This window comes from Carlito syrichta, unplaced genomic scaffold, assembly GCF_000164805.1.
Source record: "Carlito syrichta isolate Samal-C Ts95f unplaced genomic scaffold, Tarsius_syrichta-2.0.1 Scaffold308168, whole genome shotgun sequence".
Classification (NCBI taxonomy): domain Eukaryota; kingdom Metazoa; phylum Chordata; class Mammalia; order Primates; family Tarsiidae; genus Carlito; species Carlito syrichta.
The window spans coordinates 312,622-325,479 of NW_007252264.1; the positions used below are offsets into that span (position 1 = coordinate 312,622).

General features: G+C 32.9%; 1 protein-coding gene across 3 annotated transcripts in view; it reads right to left on the minus strand.

Moving 5' to 3' along the window:
- Positions 1 to 12,858, minus strand: part of ANGPT1 (angiopoietin 1) — a 258,861-nt gene that overhangs the window by 69,431 nt on the left and 176,572 nt on the right. For 2 of the 3 annotated variants that reach the window (XM_008065155.1, XM_021716105.1), the window contains one exon: positions 3,281 to 3,513. In XM_008065155.1, the coding sequence (XP_008063346.1) occupies positions 3,281 to 3,513 (233 nt within the window). The remainder of the gene's footprint in view (positions 1 to 3,280; positions 3,514 to 12,858) is intronic. The other variant, XM_008065156.2, reaches the window with a different exon arrangement.

Genomic DNA, 12,858 nt, shown 5'->3' on the forward strand with positions numbered 1-12,858 from the left:
TAAAGTTGTATATATTTATAGTGCACTACATACCTATTTGATAACTATTATTATCCCATTTTAGATATAAGAAAATGGAGGATAAGTTTTTAAAAAACTGCTTGGATGAGAGTCAACAACCAAACACTCTAGGGCATTGTGTTCAGGCATTTTCTGCAAAATAAGTTTTGCTTAGACATAGCACTTAATAAATATGTTAAATTGAATCTTGTCCCTTGGAGAAGAAACAGGGAACTAAAATTTAGTTAGTCAACTGTGCCCTCAGCACTGTGTTCTATGCTTGTATATTGATGTTTAATTTTTTCCTATGGTGGTTACAAGTCTTCTGATTTATAAATGATAAAACAGCTTCATAAAGGTTAAATTAGTTGCCAATACAAAGACAACTCACTACAAATTTTTTCTCTTACCTTGCAATGTTATTATATTCAGGCTCTTTCCACAAACGACTGAGTTGGATTGAAACCTGGGGACCTTTGGGTCAATTAGCATTTTTTACTTTTTTAGATTATGACGCGGCTTATGATGTTTTTGAAGATCTTGAGGAAGATCTCTGTTTATGCTTTTAAAACATGCATCCTAGAAAATTTGATGCAATTATTGTGGTGTATTTATTTTTAAATATTGTCTATATATGTATTTAAAAGCAAAATATTTATAGATAATCCCTTGATAAATAATAAATTCATATGATAAATAAATTTTTTGTCAAAAAAGAAAAATATTTCACTTATGCAATTTAAAACTAGGATAAAATGATATTTTATTTTAGCAACTAATATTTAATACAGTATTATGCTACTAGCCATTTAGAACTTTAAATTCACAGTAACTGAAGGAAATGGTTTTAGAGAAAATAAAGTTATACACAAGATTAAAATCTTGCCGGGTCCGGTGGCTCAGCCTGTAATCCCGTGCTTTGCGAGGCTGAGGTGAGTGGATTGCCTGAGCCCGCAGGTTCCAGACCCGTCTGGGCAACTTGGCGAGACCTCATCTCTACAATAAATCAAAAAATTAGCCAGGCGTGGTAGCACGCGCCTGTAGTTCTAGCTACTTGGAAGGGTGAGGCAGAAGGATAGCCAGAGCCCAACAGGTCGAGGTTGCACTGGTCGCTGCACTCCAGTCTGCATGACAGAGTGAGACTCCAACTCAAATTAAAAAAAAAAAAAAAATTACAATCTTGATAGTAATCTTATGAAAAATACTTTTAATTTTGGTGTTGCTTTTGAGTCCTAAAATAACTATTTAGTTAGAATACTTAACTGTGAGATTAAAGAAAATAAAAGATTAACAAGAAGCAAATAAAATCTATGATTATGAGAGCACAGTAACCATAGGGAAACTGGGTAATTCCCTTGCATCAGGATTCCAAATCCTATAGTTAAATTGGAATTTATTTTAAAATTGTGTCATTAAAACACAAAGAGATATCTAGAGGCCTGACATATCAGACAAATTCAGTCTCCGTGGTCATTATTACTGTATTTTTGATATGTTAGATCATAGAATAGACACAGTTATTTTTCTCACTTCCTGAGTGAATATTAAGGATAGCGTTTATTATGGCTGCCATCATAACTTTGTAATAAATATTTCTTAAATAGAACAGATGTTTGCACCCAAACGTCAAATCTAGCCAGGAAATTTCATTTTAAAGTCACACTCTCTTCTTCGAAGGGCTTCAAGATATATTTATCAGACAAATACTTAGGAAAGAAGTTAAATTATGATAAGTACGCAGACATATGAGCACTGTGAGAATCACCAGGGCTTGACATCTCTAAAATCAGGAAAAAAAACTACTCAACTCTATGTACTTTAAGTCTTAGGATGATAAGAAAAATGTGTTTTCAATCTTTCCCAAAATGTATTCAGCTTAATATGAGAATAGATACGTCTCATATTAATACTTAATTTTTAAATACTCATGAGTTCTATTAAAATTCTCTGGCAAAATCTTACCATGTTTTCCTTCCAGTGGACTCTAACTCAAGGTTTTGGCAGGCTCTGACTGATTAGCAGGTTTTTTCCTTCCCAATCACATTACTGAGCACACCCAAATGGAGCTCTGGGAACTCACTATTTAAAAATTATTACTTTAAAAAGTATATTAGGTTTGTTTAGGTTATCTAAAGAAGATATAACTCAAGGTAATGGAGTATAAAAAGAGAAATGTGAAATGTCTTTAGACAAGATTACTTAATATGGAGTTATCTTTTCTAATCATATTCCTACAAAAAGCATGATATTGAGCTGAGTTTTCATATGACTCAATTAATTATTAAGTGAAAGGAGCCTCTTCATATGCACACTGAACAATTTCATAGATGGTCGCATAAGGCACAGCTCAAGGACGACAACAGCTTTCTGATATAAGTGGCATTCTCTTTCACACATCACCACTGAAAATTCCACCTTAATTTAGAAAAAGGATGATTAGAGAGTAGAAATACAGAATACGACCCCAATCTCTACACTTTAAAGAGTACTGAGGCTCAAGAGAAGTCCTGCTTGAAGTGGACAGGTGCACACAAAGGCACTCATTCACTAATTGGTGAGTGGAAGAAGGGATAGACAGATAGATGTCTTCTAAAGAAATACAAGCTTGAAGATATTTCCAATGTTAAATGGTTGCAGAAATTTTAATGATATAAAAAATGTAAAATATCTACTGTCACAATGACATACTGGAATTAAATAATGAAAGTGTCTGGTATCTTTCTGCACAGGACTAAGCACAACTGATCTTAATAAATACTTTTAATAACAATGAACCTTTCTCACTCATAATAGTTGGGAATAGCCTATTTCCTTTTCTCTGCAAGCAACACTTTTCTACCCTGCTTTCTCCAAAAGAAAATAAGGCTTATTAGTCTTAAGATGATAATTCACCTGAAACTCTCCCTAGCTCTATGAACTGATCTTAACATTGGCTATATTCTGTCATATATAGTTAAGTGTCTAACACTATAATACCAAATATTCATCCATGATCATATCATACATTTTTTTCTAAGGCAAAAAAGACAAAGAAAGAAATAATTAGCTCTTTTTAGAAAGAAATTGTGAATTCACAAACTTAAGCTTATGAATATATTCTTTGAAGTTAGAAACATGAAAAAATGTTCAATAAAACCCTATGAATGCTTCTAAAAACAAAGCTCTGCTGTTCTTTTTTTTTAACATAGCAATCAATGCAATGTAGAATGTAGTATTGATTATCTACTTGTGCATATGAAATAAAAGATTTACGGTACCAAAGGGAGAAAAAAAGTCTTACCACCTTCTTTAGTGCAAAGGTTGACAAGGTTGTGAACTGTGTCCATCAGCTCCAGCTGCTGTTTCTGCAGGACACTGTTATTGGTGGTAGCTCTGCTTAGTTGTTTCTCCAGCTCCTGGATTATATATGCCTGACGAGTAACCAAGCTTTGAAGGTTCTCTTTCTCTTCCTTTAAGGTGTCCAACTCTTCCTTGTGCTTTCCCTCCATTTCTAAGATCTTATGTTCTAGTAAACTACAAGGAAGGAAAATAAGATTTAGTTTTAAATATGCTATTCAAAAGAACCTCCTTATAATTCAGCTAGCTCCTGAGTTTAAGATTTAAAATTTAAATTAGCCATTTCACTGTAAAAATATTTTAAGTGAGAGACTCAGGCATATATATATTATATGATACATATATATACGCACACATAAATATTTAGGAAAATAGGAATTACATATATAACATGTCAAATGAAATTTTAAACCAAATATCATCAGAGTATTGTTTGCTTCCTAATTTTAATTTATTTTCTTGGGTATATCTTATACTCATGGTAGCTGACTTAGACCCAAATAGTTATAGTCTGGAGAAGTTATAGTATAACTTTCACTAAGAAACTGGGACCGATAAGAAAAAGAATAGTTCGGAAAAAGTTGGAAAAATACACTTTTATTTACTTTGCTTCACTCATTTGGAATCCTCAAAACATTAACATTGATTGAATTTCACAATAGTTCTGTGGGATCAAGAACAGTCTACTGATGCAGAAACCACAAAACCAGAAAGTAACCTATATAAAGTCACAATTAATTCCTGGGATTTTTGATGCCTAGTCCTGTATCATAATCACAAGTTTACTTTGTTTCTCAACTCAAGCTTCAGGATTAGGTTTAATAACACTACAAATTCCCAAATCACTGTATAAATGGAAAAAACAAAAACTCTATAAGGTTGGTGGCATGGCCTTACAAAAGAGTGTTGCAATTTTCTGCTGAGAATCTTCAATCTCTCTAAACTCTTTAAAGTATAGTCCCTTTATATGTTGCACATTTAAAATGATAGAGAATGCAGAAGCAGTCTTGAATCCTAGCAACTGACTGGAAATAAGAAGCATTTACATTTTATAGAGTGTCTAATATACTAGTATTTCTCAGAGGAAATGCTTATTCTGTTTTCTCAGTTCTGTTTTCAGAAGGTTCAACCAGTCCTTAGTTTATAAGGTGCTATTCAAATACAACATACCAGAATGGGCACTTAATTTACCTTGGAGAAATATAGTACTGAATCTTTCCTATACGCTTTTAAAAAAGAGACGTTAGGGAGTGTTTTAAATTCAATACTTATATAATAAAATAGAGTATGTTTGAAGAGCCAAATTTTCCAATGCCATGTACTTGGGGACAAGTTGTAATATATAATTTTCTTTAACACAGATTAAGAAGTGCGAATCCGAGGTTTCAAAGGCAGAAAAGACCATTGGGGAATGAAAAAAATTCCATGTGGTAGGAGCTATGCCTTCCTAAGAGATACCTTAAGGGATGTCCTTGTGGATGGAATAAATAATGCAGAGCATGGTAGACAGTACTGATGGTGTCAGTAATACCAGTCACAATACCACTCTCTTTTTATGCAGTTGCTTAAGGGCCAGATACTATTCTAAGTGGATATTAGAGGTTGAATTATGGCCCCCTCTTTAAGAATAAATTCATATGTTGAAATGTAACCTCCAGGACTCCCAGAAAATGACCTTATTTGGAAACAGGGTTGTTACAGATGTAATTAGTTAGGATGAGGTCATGCTGGAGTAAGGTGGGCCCCTAATCCAGTATGAGCATGTTCTTGTAAAAGGGAAGCTTTGGATAGAGAAAGGCATACACACAGGGAGAATGCCATGAAAAGACTGGCGTTATGTTCCCACAAGCCAAGGAACCACCGGTAGGACAGAGGTCTGGAACAGAGCCTTCCCTATCGCCTTCAAAAGAAACCTGGTCCTGAAAACACCTTGTTCTGAGATTTTTAGCCTCCAAAATTCTGATAGAATTTATTTTTGTTGCTTAAACAAGAAAGAAAACAGAATATGCAGGAAAATTGCCTATGAAGTCAAGCCTGGAAAATACCTGGATGCTTCTATATGGAAGACCCTCCTAATTTACATCTTTAGTAGTTTGCTCAGCTTCGCAGATGAACATTTCACATTGAGACCTTTTAGAAGTATCTCTGTGACATTTGCAAGAAGTTTTGAATTTTCTTCATTCTGTTGGACAACAAGAAAGGAAGATGCCCTGCCCTGTACTGACACAAAGCGAGTCCATTTGGAATAGGTCTTAGGTACAGTGATATGGGGAAACTGCAATGGTCACTTATGTTTTGTTGTTGTTAAAAAAATCTGAAAATGAAAAATTTAGGCAAGGAAATTAGAGTAAGATAAAAGAGGAGATCTCTAAGGAGTAGGTATGATTCATCATCTTTTAGTATTTTTTTTCCTATGCCAATAACTTGTTGCTGTTGGAGAAGTCTATGGTACAACAAAAACAAAAAATAACTTCTCTATTGTTTCAATTAGTTTCATCCTACCTACTTGTTATGTGATTAGTGTACTTGCTGTGGATGTCAGAGGAAGTCTTCTCTGTGCCTATTAATTTTTGGCCTTCAGATTCAAGAATAAGACACAACCAGTGCCTTAGCTCATTTTCAGTTTACTTTTAACTTATTTTTGTTGCTACTCCTGGGCATGATCAGATGCACAATGTCCATAATTTAGAGTTATATGAAAAGGATCTTTTAAATTCACAGGCATTACTGTAAACTATCATGAAAACTAAGCGTTAATTTTTAAAATGATAGTCATGTATATACAAAAACTTGAAAGCTGTAGTCATATAACACAAGATAAAAATTCTAAATTACCATTTTGTCCCTGAAATACGATGAGCACTGGCCTTTTCATTTCAGCAGGTAACATTAAGGTTTAAAAAATATAATGTTATAGTTATAATTTGTACTTATTAGCTGCTGAGTGCCAATAGTTACGTAAAATATAAAATGATGCCTTACACTAAGGATTTATTTTTAGAGAGAAAACCTCCAGTGAAAAAACAGCAACTATCTGTTTTAAATATAATACATTTTAAAATATTTTTGCATCTTTTTTTTTTTTTTTTTACTTTTGATGTATTCTTAGTTCAAGAAGACACATACTTAGAGATGGCTACCATTTGGGGTGTCAGTAAAGGAGTTAGGTTGTTTTTGTTTGTTTATTGTTTTGTTTCGTTTTTCAGGATAATTTGGTAAGAACTGAGAAGGAAAGTTGAACAGAGAAGTCCTGGTGCCAAAGGAACCAATCTGGACACTGGCTTGTGGAAAAAAGCCTACATTTTCTGAATAAAAGAAATATACATTAGCATGTTGGAAAGAACATTAATTTTCATGACTACCAGGTATCAAAGGACAACAGTATAACCTGTCAACTTAGAATAGATGTTCATGTAAAGTGAAGAAGAAACTGCTCATGGAAGTAAGAAGCCTGCTTTACATCACAGACATTTCACAGGATTTGGAAATCCAACTAATATGCACAGTCACCAGATGCAAATTGAAATATTTTACATAGTTTCCTAAATGGCAGGTCTTACCAGTTAATTATCTCTTCCAGTCATTTTTCCATCTCATTTTTTCACTTGGAGCTTTTTAAAATAATGTTTGTACTTCACTAATTTTCTGTTAACTTTATTTATTAGAGACATCCTTCACATTAATTATAACTTTTTAGACTTCTTCAGACAAGACTGATCTCTTTGATCTTTTCATTTATTTGACAACACTCAACCTTTTTTTTCTTTTTTGTCTTCTCACATTTGACTGTTCTCTTTTCTTTGATTCTTCTCATCTACTGGTTATTATCTATTTTGGAATTCAGCCCTTTCTTGTCATTACTTCCAAAACGGCTTGAATCCAAAACTTGCCTGCCAGAAAAATCTATATATTATCTCTACTTATCATCACATTCTTGTAATGTACCATTAGAGTTGTGTGACATTTTAAAAGCCCTTATCTCCTTTGAGTCTTAAAGCAATATAGTGATATAGACTGAATAGATGTTACAAATACTTATAGATAGGGAAGAGTCAAAGTATCTTGTTCAAAATTATGCAGATTGTTAAGTGTCAGAACCAGGATTTTTAAAAAATGACTTCTAACTTGTTAGAAATCTACTCATGACATCCCACTGCTGTGACAATGAGACTACCTATTCTCATCTTTCATATTTAATATAATGTAATCTCTATTTCCACTCAATCATATTATACCAGGAACCAAGGCATCACCTCAACATCTCCTTGATATTTGCTGTTTTCCATCTGGTTATACTGGTACTTCTCTTTCACAGTATCTGTTCATCTTTCCCTGTTTATCTTCACCATGTATAAAAACAAAATTTATTTTCCAAGCCAGTTTTTAAAATCTGTACTGAGATTTTCTAAAGTAACACTCTGCCTTAATACCTCTCTCATTAAATTTATTTTTAAATTTAATGTTCTATTCATATTCTTGAAGTCTTTTATTGATTTTTTAACATTTTTCCTATCCAGGTCAGTTGGGAGAGGCCACCTCAGCTAGGCACAGAGACCTCTATATAATGAGATTTATCTAAAAAACAACACTGAAGATCCTAAAATTAAGTAGACAAAATAGTCAGATTTTCCCTGATGACAGTCTTCAACAACAAGTTCAACTTAGTGTAAGTATATAATACAAAACCTAAAGGTTGATTAAACTCTAGTGCACTGTTTTCTAGAATGTATTTAGTGTATACATATAGTATATACACATGTATTTAGTAATTATATTCATATTTATATATGTACATAAAGTATATATAATTTATATATATAAGTACACATATGTGTGTATACACACACACACATGGCAAAATAAGAACATTCTTTGTTATGTTTTTAGGAAGCCTAGATTAAATAAACAGTTTTTATTAAGATGCAGCTTTTAGGATTAGTGTTTCACAGAACAACAGTTTATGAAACTGCACTTAAATCTATACAAATTGAGTTAGAAATCCAAAGACAGAGTTTCTCACAGGATTGTCAGTACTTCCTGTTTCCCATCTTTCTGGAAACACTTTGAGAAGAGACATGCATAGAATTTTGGCATTTAGCTTCTAGTTTGAGGCAGAGGTGCACTTTAATGAAGAATAAAATAAACAAAATAATCTAGGCCTTGAACTTTAGTAAAAGGTTCTAAATGAGAATACACAAAGCCCTATTTTGAAGTTTGGCGTTGATTTTTTTCCCCATTTTATACAGTCTGTCTCCTCCAACATATATTATTGGAAATATTTCAAATCATTGAACACATCTTGAAACTTTTGCAGAAATAGCTCTCCCTTTCAAATTGTTTCCCACAATAGAGTTCTTAACTTAGCAGCCAATGAATTCACAGTGGTGACAGTTGCCTAAGCTCTATATGTATAAGTATAGCCATTCAAACAAAGAAGATGATGTTGAAAATATGGAAAAACTCATTTTATCTGTCTGAACTTATTTACAGATATTTCAATTTTTTTATTATTTAAAATATGTACAGTGTCAACATGTGTTGCAAATATGTGTTTGTAAAGGGTGATTTTCCCTTCATTTAAACTCAAGTATATTTAGTTCAGGTTAAATTTGTACTTTGAGTTTCCAATTTGAACACAGTATATTTTATTTCAAAATCTGAAATCACATTTGTTAAGTAATTCAAATTTGGAACTGATCATAAATATGATAAGTAAACATTACAAAATAAAATTTTAAAATTTAGGGGAAATAAGAATAGGCTAATGTATTGTGAAAGCCAGAAATTAAAAAGAAAAAAAGATTAATACATTTTACATCATAAAACTGTAATACTTCTGTTAAATATAAATTAATCAATAACAAACTAGAGAAAATATTTGTAACATATATGGCAAAATTTTGATATCTATTAAAGAGCTCAGAAAACAAGGATAAACAAACGAATCGAAAAATGAGAAACATACACAAATAGGCCAATCACAGAAGAAGAAATGCAAATAGTCAATAAACATGACAATATGTACAACCCAAATTTCTCAGGTAGCCAAAGTTATTAACATGATGCCTGGAAAGGTCTGAGGGAATTACAAAGCCATGCACTCTTGAGAAGAACATAAAATTTGAATATAACTTAATATTTACACAAATTTTGCATAATCACATTAACAATTCTAATTTTAATAGATTACATATTTATTAATATAAACAACATTACAATAAATTGTATATTATAGTGCATCTATAAAATAGATTCATTTTTAAATAAATGAGATATATGTGTATATACTTATATGTATAAGCATCATAAATTTTAATAAAATAAACAGTAGAAAAAAACAGAATTTGAAATAATCTATACACCATACACTCATATTATATAAATATTTACCTGCAAATGCATGCAACTATGTATGAATGTGTATCTGGGTAAACACACACATAAATATGTACACTCTATATACACAGGTACTTGTGAAAATATTTACAGAAAAAGTCAGGAAGAGTAGGCACTAAGTTGTTAAGCTATAAATGGTGATGCTCCACATGCAAGGGGTGATGGGTAAGGATGTCCAATTAGTGGGACAATGGCCTACAATTTTATGCTTGTGCGTATAATTTAAGGTCTACATCAAGTTTATCTTACTGTTTTTTTTAACTTATCAAAGGTATGAAGGAAACAGACATGAGTCTAGAATGACTTGGGCAAATGCTGCCTAAAAAGTATAAAAGTTAAGAATTAATTAAGTGAACTTCAGAGTATGAATTGTTAACTGTGAAAGCCATGCCATGGGCTTTTGGGACTGCAAACTAGTGGTGTAAACACTATCTCTATTTTATTTATGTTAGGAACAATTCATGAATTTATAATATTTAATGTAAACTATGTGATTTGTGTTTTCCACTAAAAGTATTTTGTTGGGGTGTGTGTGTGTGTGTGTGTGTGTGTGTGTGTGTGTGTGTGTGTGTCTGGGTTTTGCTGGGTTAGAGCTACTGCGACATTTGTCAGTTCATTTTTCATTCAACATTCCAAAAGAATTTAATACTAAATATGTTATGTGTAGAGAATTGTGCCTGAGAGTAGGAAAACAATGATAAAAAACAGTCTTTGTGTTCCAGAAATTCATAGATTAATAGTATAGATATTGGTAAATAAACATATGCACACACACCCTAGCACATTTATATTATAATGTGATGGGATGAGGGAAATAATAGAGGAAAAACAGGTGTAGTGCTATCAAATAAGTTGTAGTGAGCAGATCGCTATGGTAGAGTCAGAGGGGTTCTTAAAAGAGTTGACACATGCAATGAGTTTCCAAGGACAAACAAAAGTTTGTGAATTAAATAAAGAATACCAGACACCCCAGACAAGACAAATATCAAACACGTCTGAAATAACTTCATATGTTCAGTGAGATACTAACATGATTAAACACGTCTACACATGCCAGGCACTGTTCTCAGCATTTCACATACATCAATTCGACTAATCGTTGCATAAACTTGATACAATACCATTGCCATCATCCCTGTGCTACAAATTAGAAAATCGGAAAAATTACAAATTAGAAAAACACAGAGAGCCTATACAATTTAGTCAAAGTCATACAAATAATATGTGACAGGGTTGATTATACCAGGAATCAAGGGAGAATGAAACTAGGTAGTGTGGTCCCAAAGCTCATGCTCTCAGTTATTGGGTTGTGTCTTCCAAAAAATAAGACTAGTGGAAGTAAGATTTCAAAACTAGGATTATAATGATCATGCACTGTGTCCTGTGCTAAAAAAAACCTTTAACTTCTTTAAATTAGTTATAGAGAATCATTAAGAGGATGAGAGGGTATTAAAAGACAAAAAGCATCTGACTTGCATTTTAGAAGGAAGACTTTGGCAAAGCTCTAAATAGTAGATTTGAGTGGCACGAGGCACAGAGGTCATTACAATGGCCTAGGCAAGAATTAATGGGAGTTTGACCTCAGACATAATCAGTGGGAATGGAAAGGATGGGATGGATTGAAAAAAAATTGGAAAATGAAGTTGTTAGCATTAACAATGATTGGTGATTTGTTGGGTATTATGAAGAGGAAAAAAAATAAGATAACCCTTAGATTTTCAGTTTGATTAGAATTCTGTTTCACTCCAAGGCCCTAAGTTTACTGTAACTTAAAAAAATAAAACGCTCTATGTTCTTAAATTCATTATTTCAATAGTTTTTAAAAAGGTAATGTTCTATTCGATCAGAGTCTGTAGGTGTTCTATTTATAAGGAATAGAATAGAATAGTATAAAGTCAAAAGGACACTTTACCGTGGTTCCTACTATACACAACTAATATAATTCAACCTAGTCTAACTCTAGAAGTTAGCAAGATTTTACTTTAGCATTTTGTAAATAACTTATCTTATCTTATGGAGGAAAGTTTTAATTAAAAAGACCATGATTTAACTTTTAATTATTTAGGAGTATTAGTATCAAAACATCGACTTTCTATTATGCAAGAATAACAGTAATATGTTTGTATGGCATATTTTGGTATTTTGAAAATGCACACACTTCAATCACTTAAAATTAATTACTTAATAATATCTATAACTCCAGCCTGATGATAGATGAGGTTTATCACATAAGTTTAGTGAATTCCCAATGTAAAATAAATAGCTTATATCCCTACTCCAATATTAGAAGAACTAAGTAACACCTATATAGTGATAGGCCAAAAACAGCCAGTCTACTCATCTCTGCAAATGTATATTTGTTTGTGTTCAAAGACTAACTTGACTACCACTTCAACTTTACTAGAGGCTACATCATGTTGGAAATTTTAAAAAATATAATAATTAAGGTAAGCCAGGCTCGGTGGCTCAGCCTGTAATCCCGTGCCTTTGGGAGGCTGAGGTGAGTGGATTGCCTGAGCCCGTGGGTTCGAGACCCGCCTGGGCAGCGAGACGTCATCTCTACAATAAATCAAAAAATCAGCTGGGCATGGTAGCGCATGCCTGTAATTCTGGCTACTTGGAAGGCTGAGTCGGGAGGATCGCCGGAGCCCAGCAGGTCGAGGCTGCGGTGGCCGGGAGCGGCCACTGCACTCCAGTCTGGGCGACAGAGTGAGACTCCAACTTATAAAATAAAATAAAATAAAATAAAATAAAATAAAATAAAATAAAATAAAATAAAATAAAATAAAATAAAAAATAATTAAGGTGGAGAACTATCATGAATTTGAACCCTAGTTTTGCCTATACTGGCTGTTTGGTCATGAGCAAGTGACTTGATTTCTGTGAGCTTCAGTTTTTCATGTGTAAGAAACTGTGCTTTTTAGAATTGGTAAAACACTGACACAGGCATTTATCTTATAATAGATAGGTAGGGAGCAGCTAGTATTGCTCTAATCATGTGGTAATGGCCATAGCGTGTCTCGTTTCGTTTCACTCTGAATGGTCTCACTGAGGTTTTCCTTGAACAACTATCAAGAAACTGCCAGGGGAGGGAGGGGCACACCTCATCAACAAGGGTACCTGCGT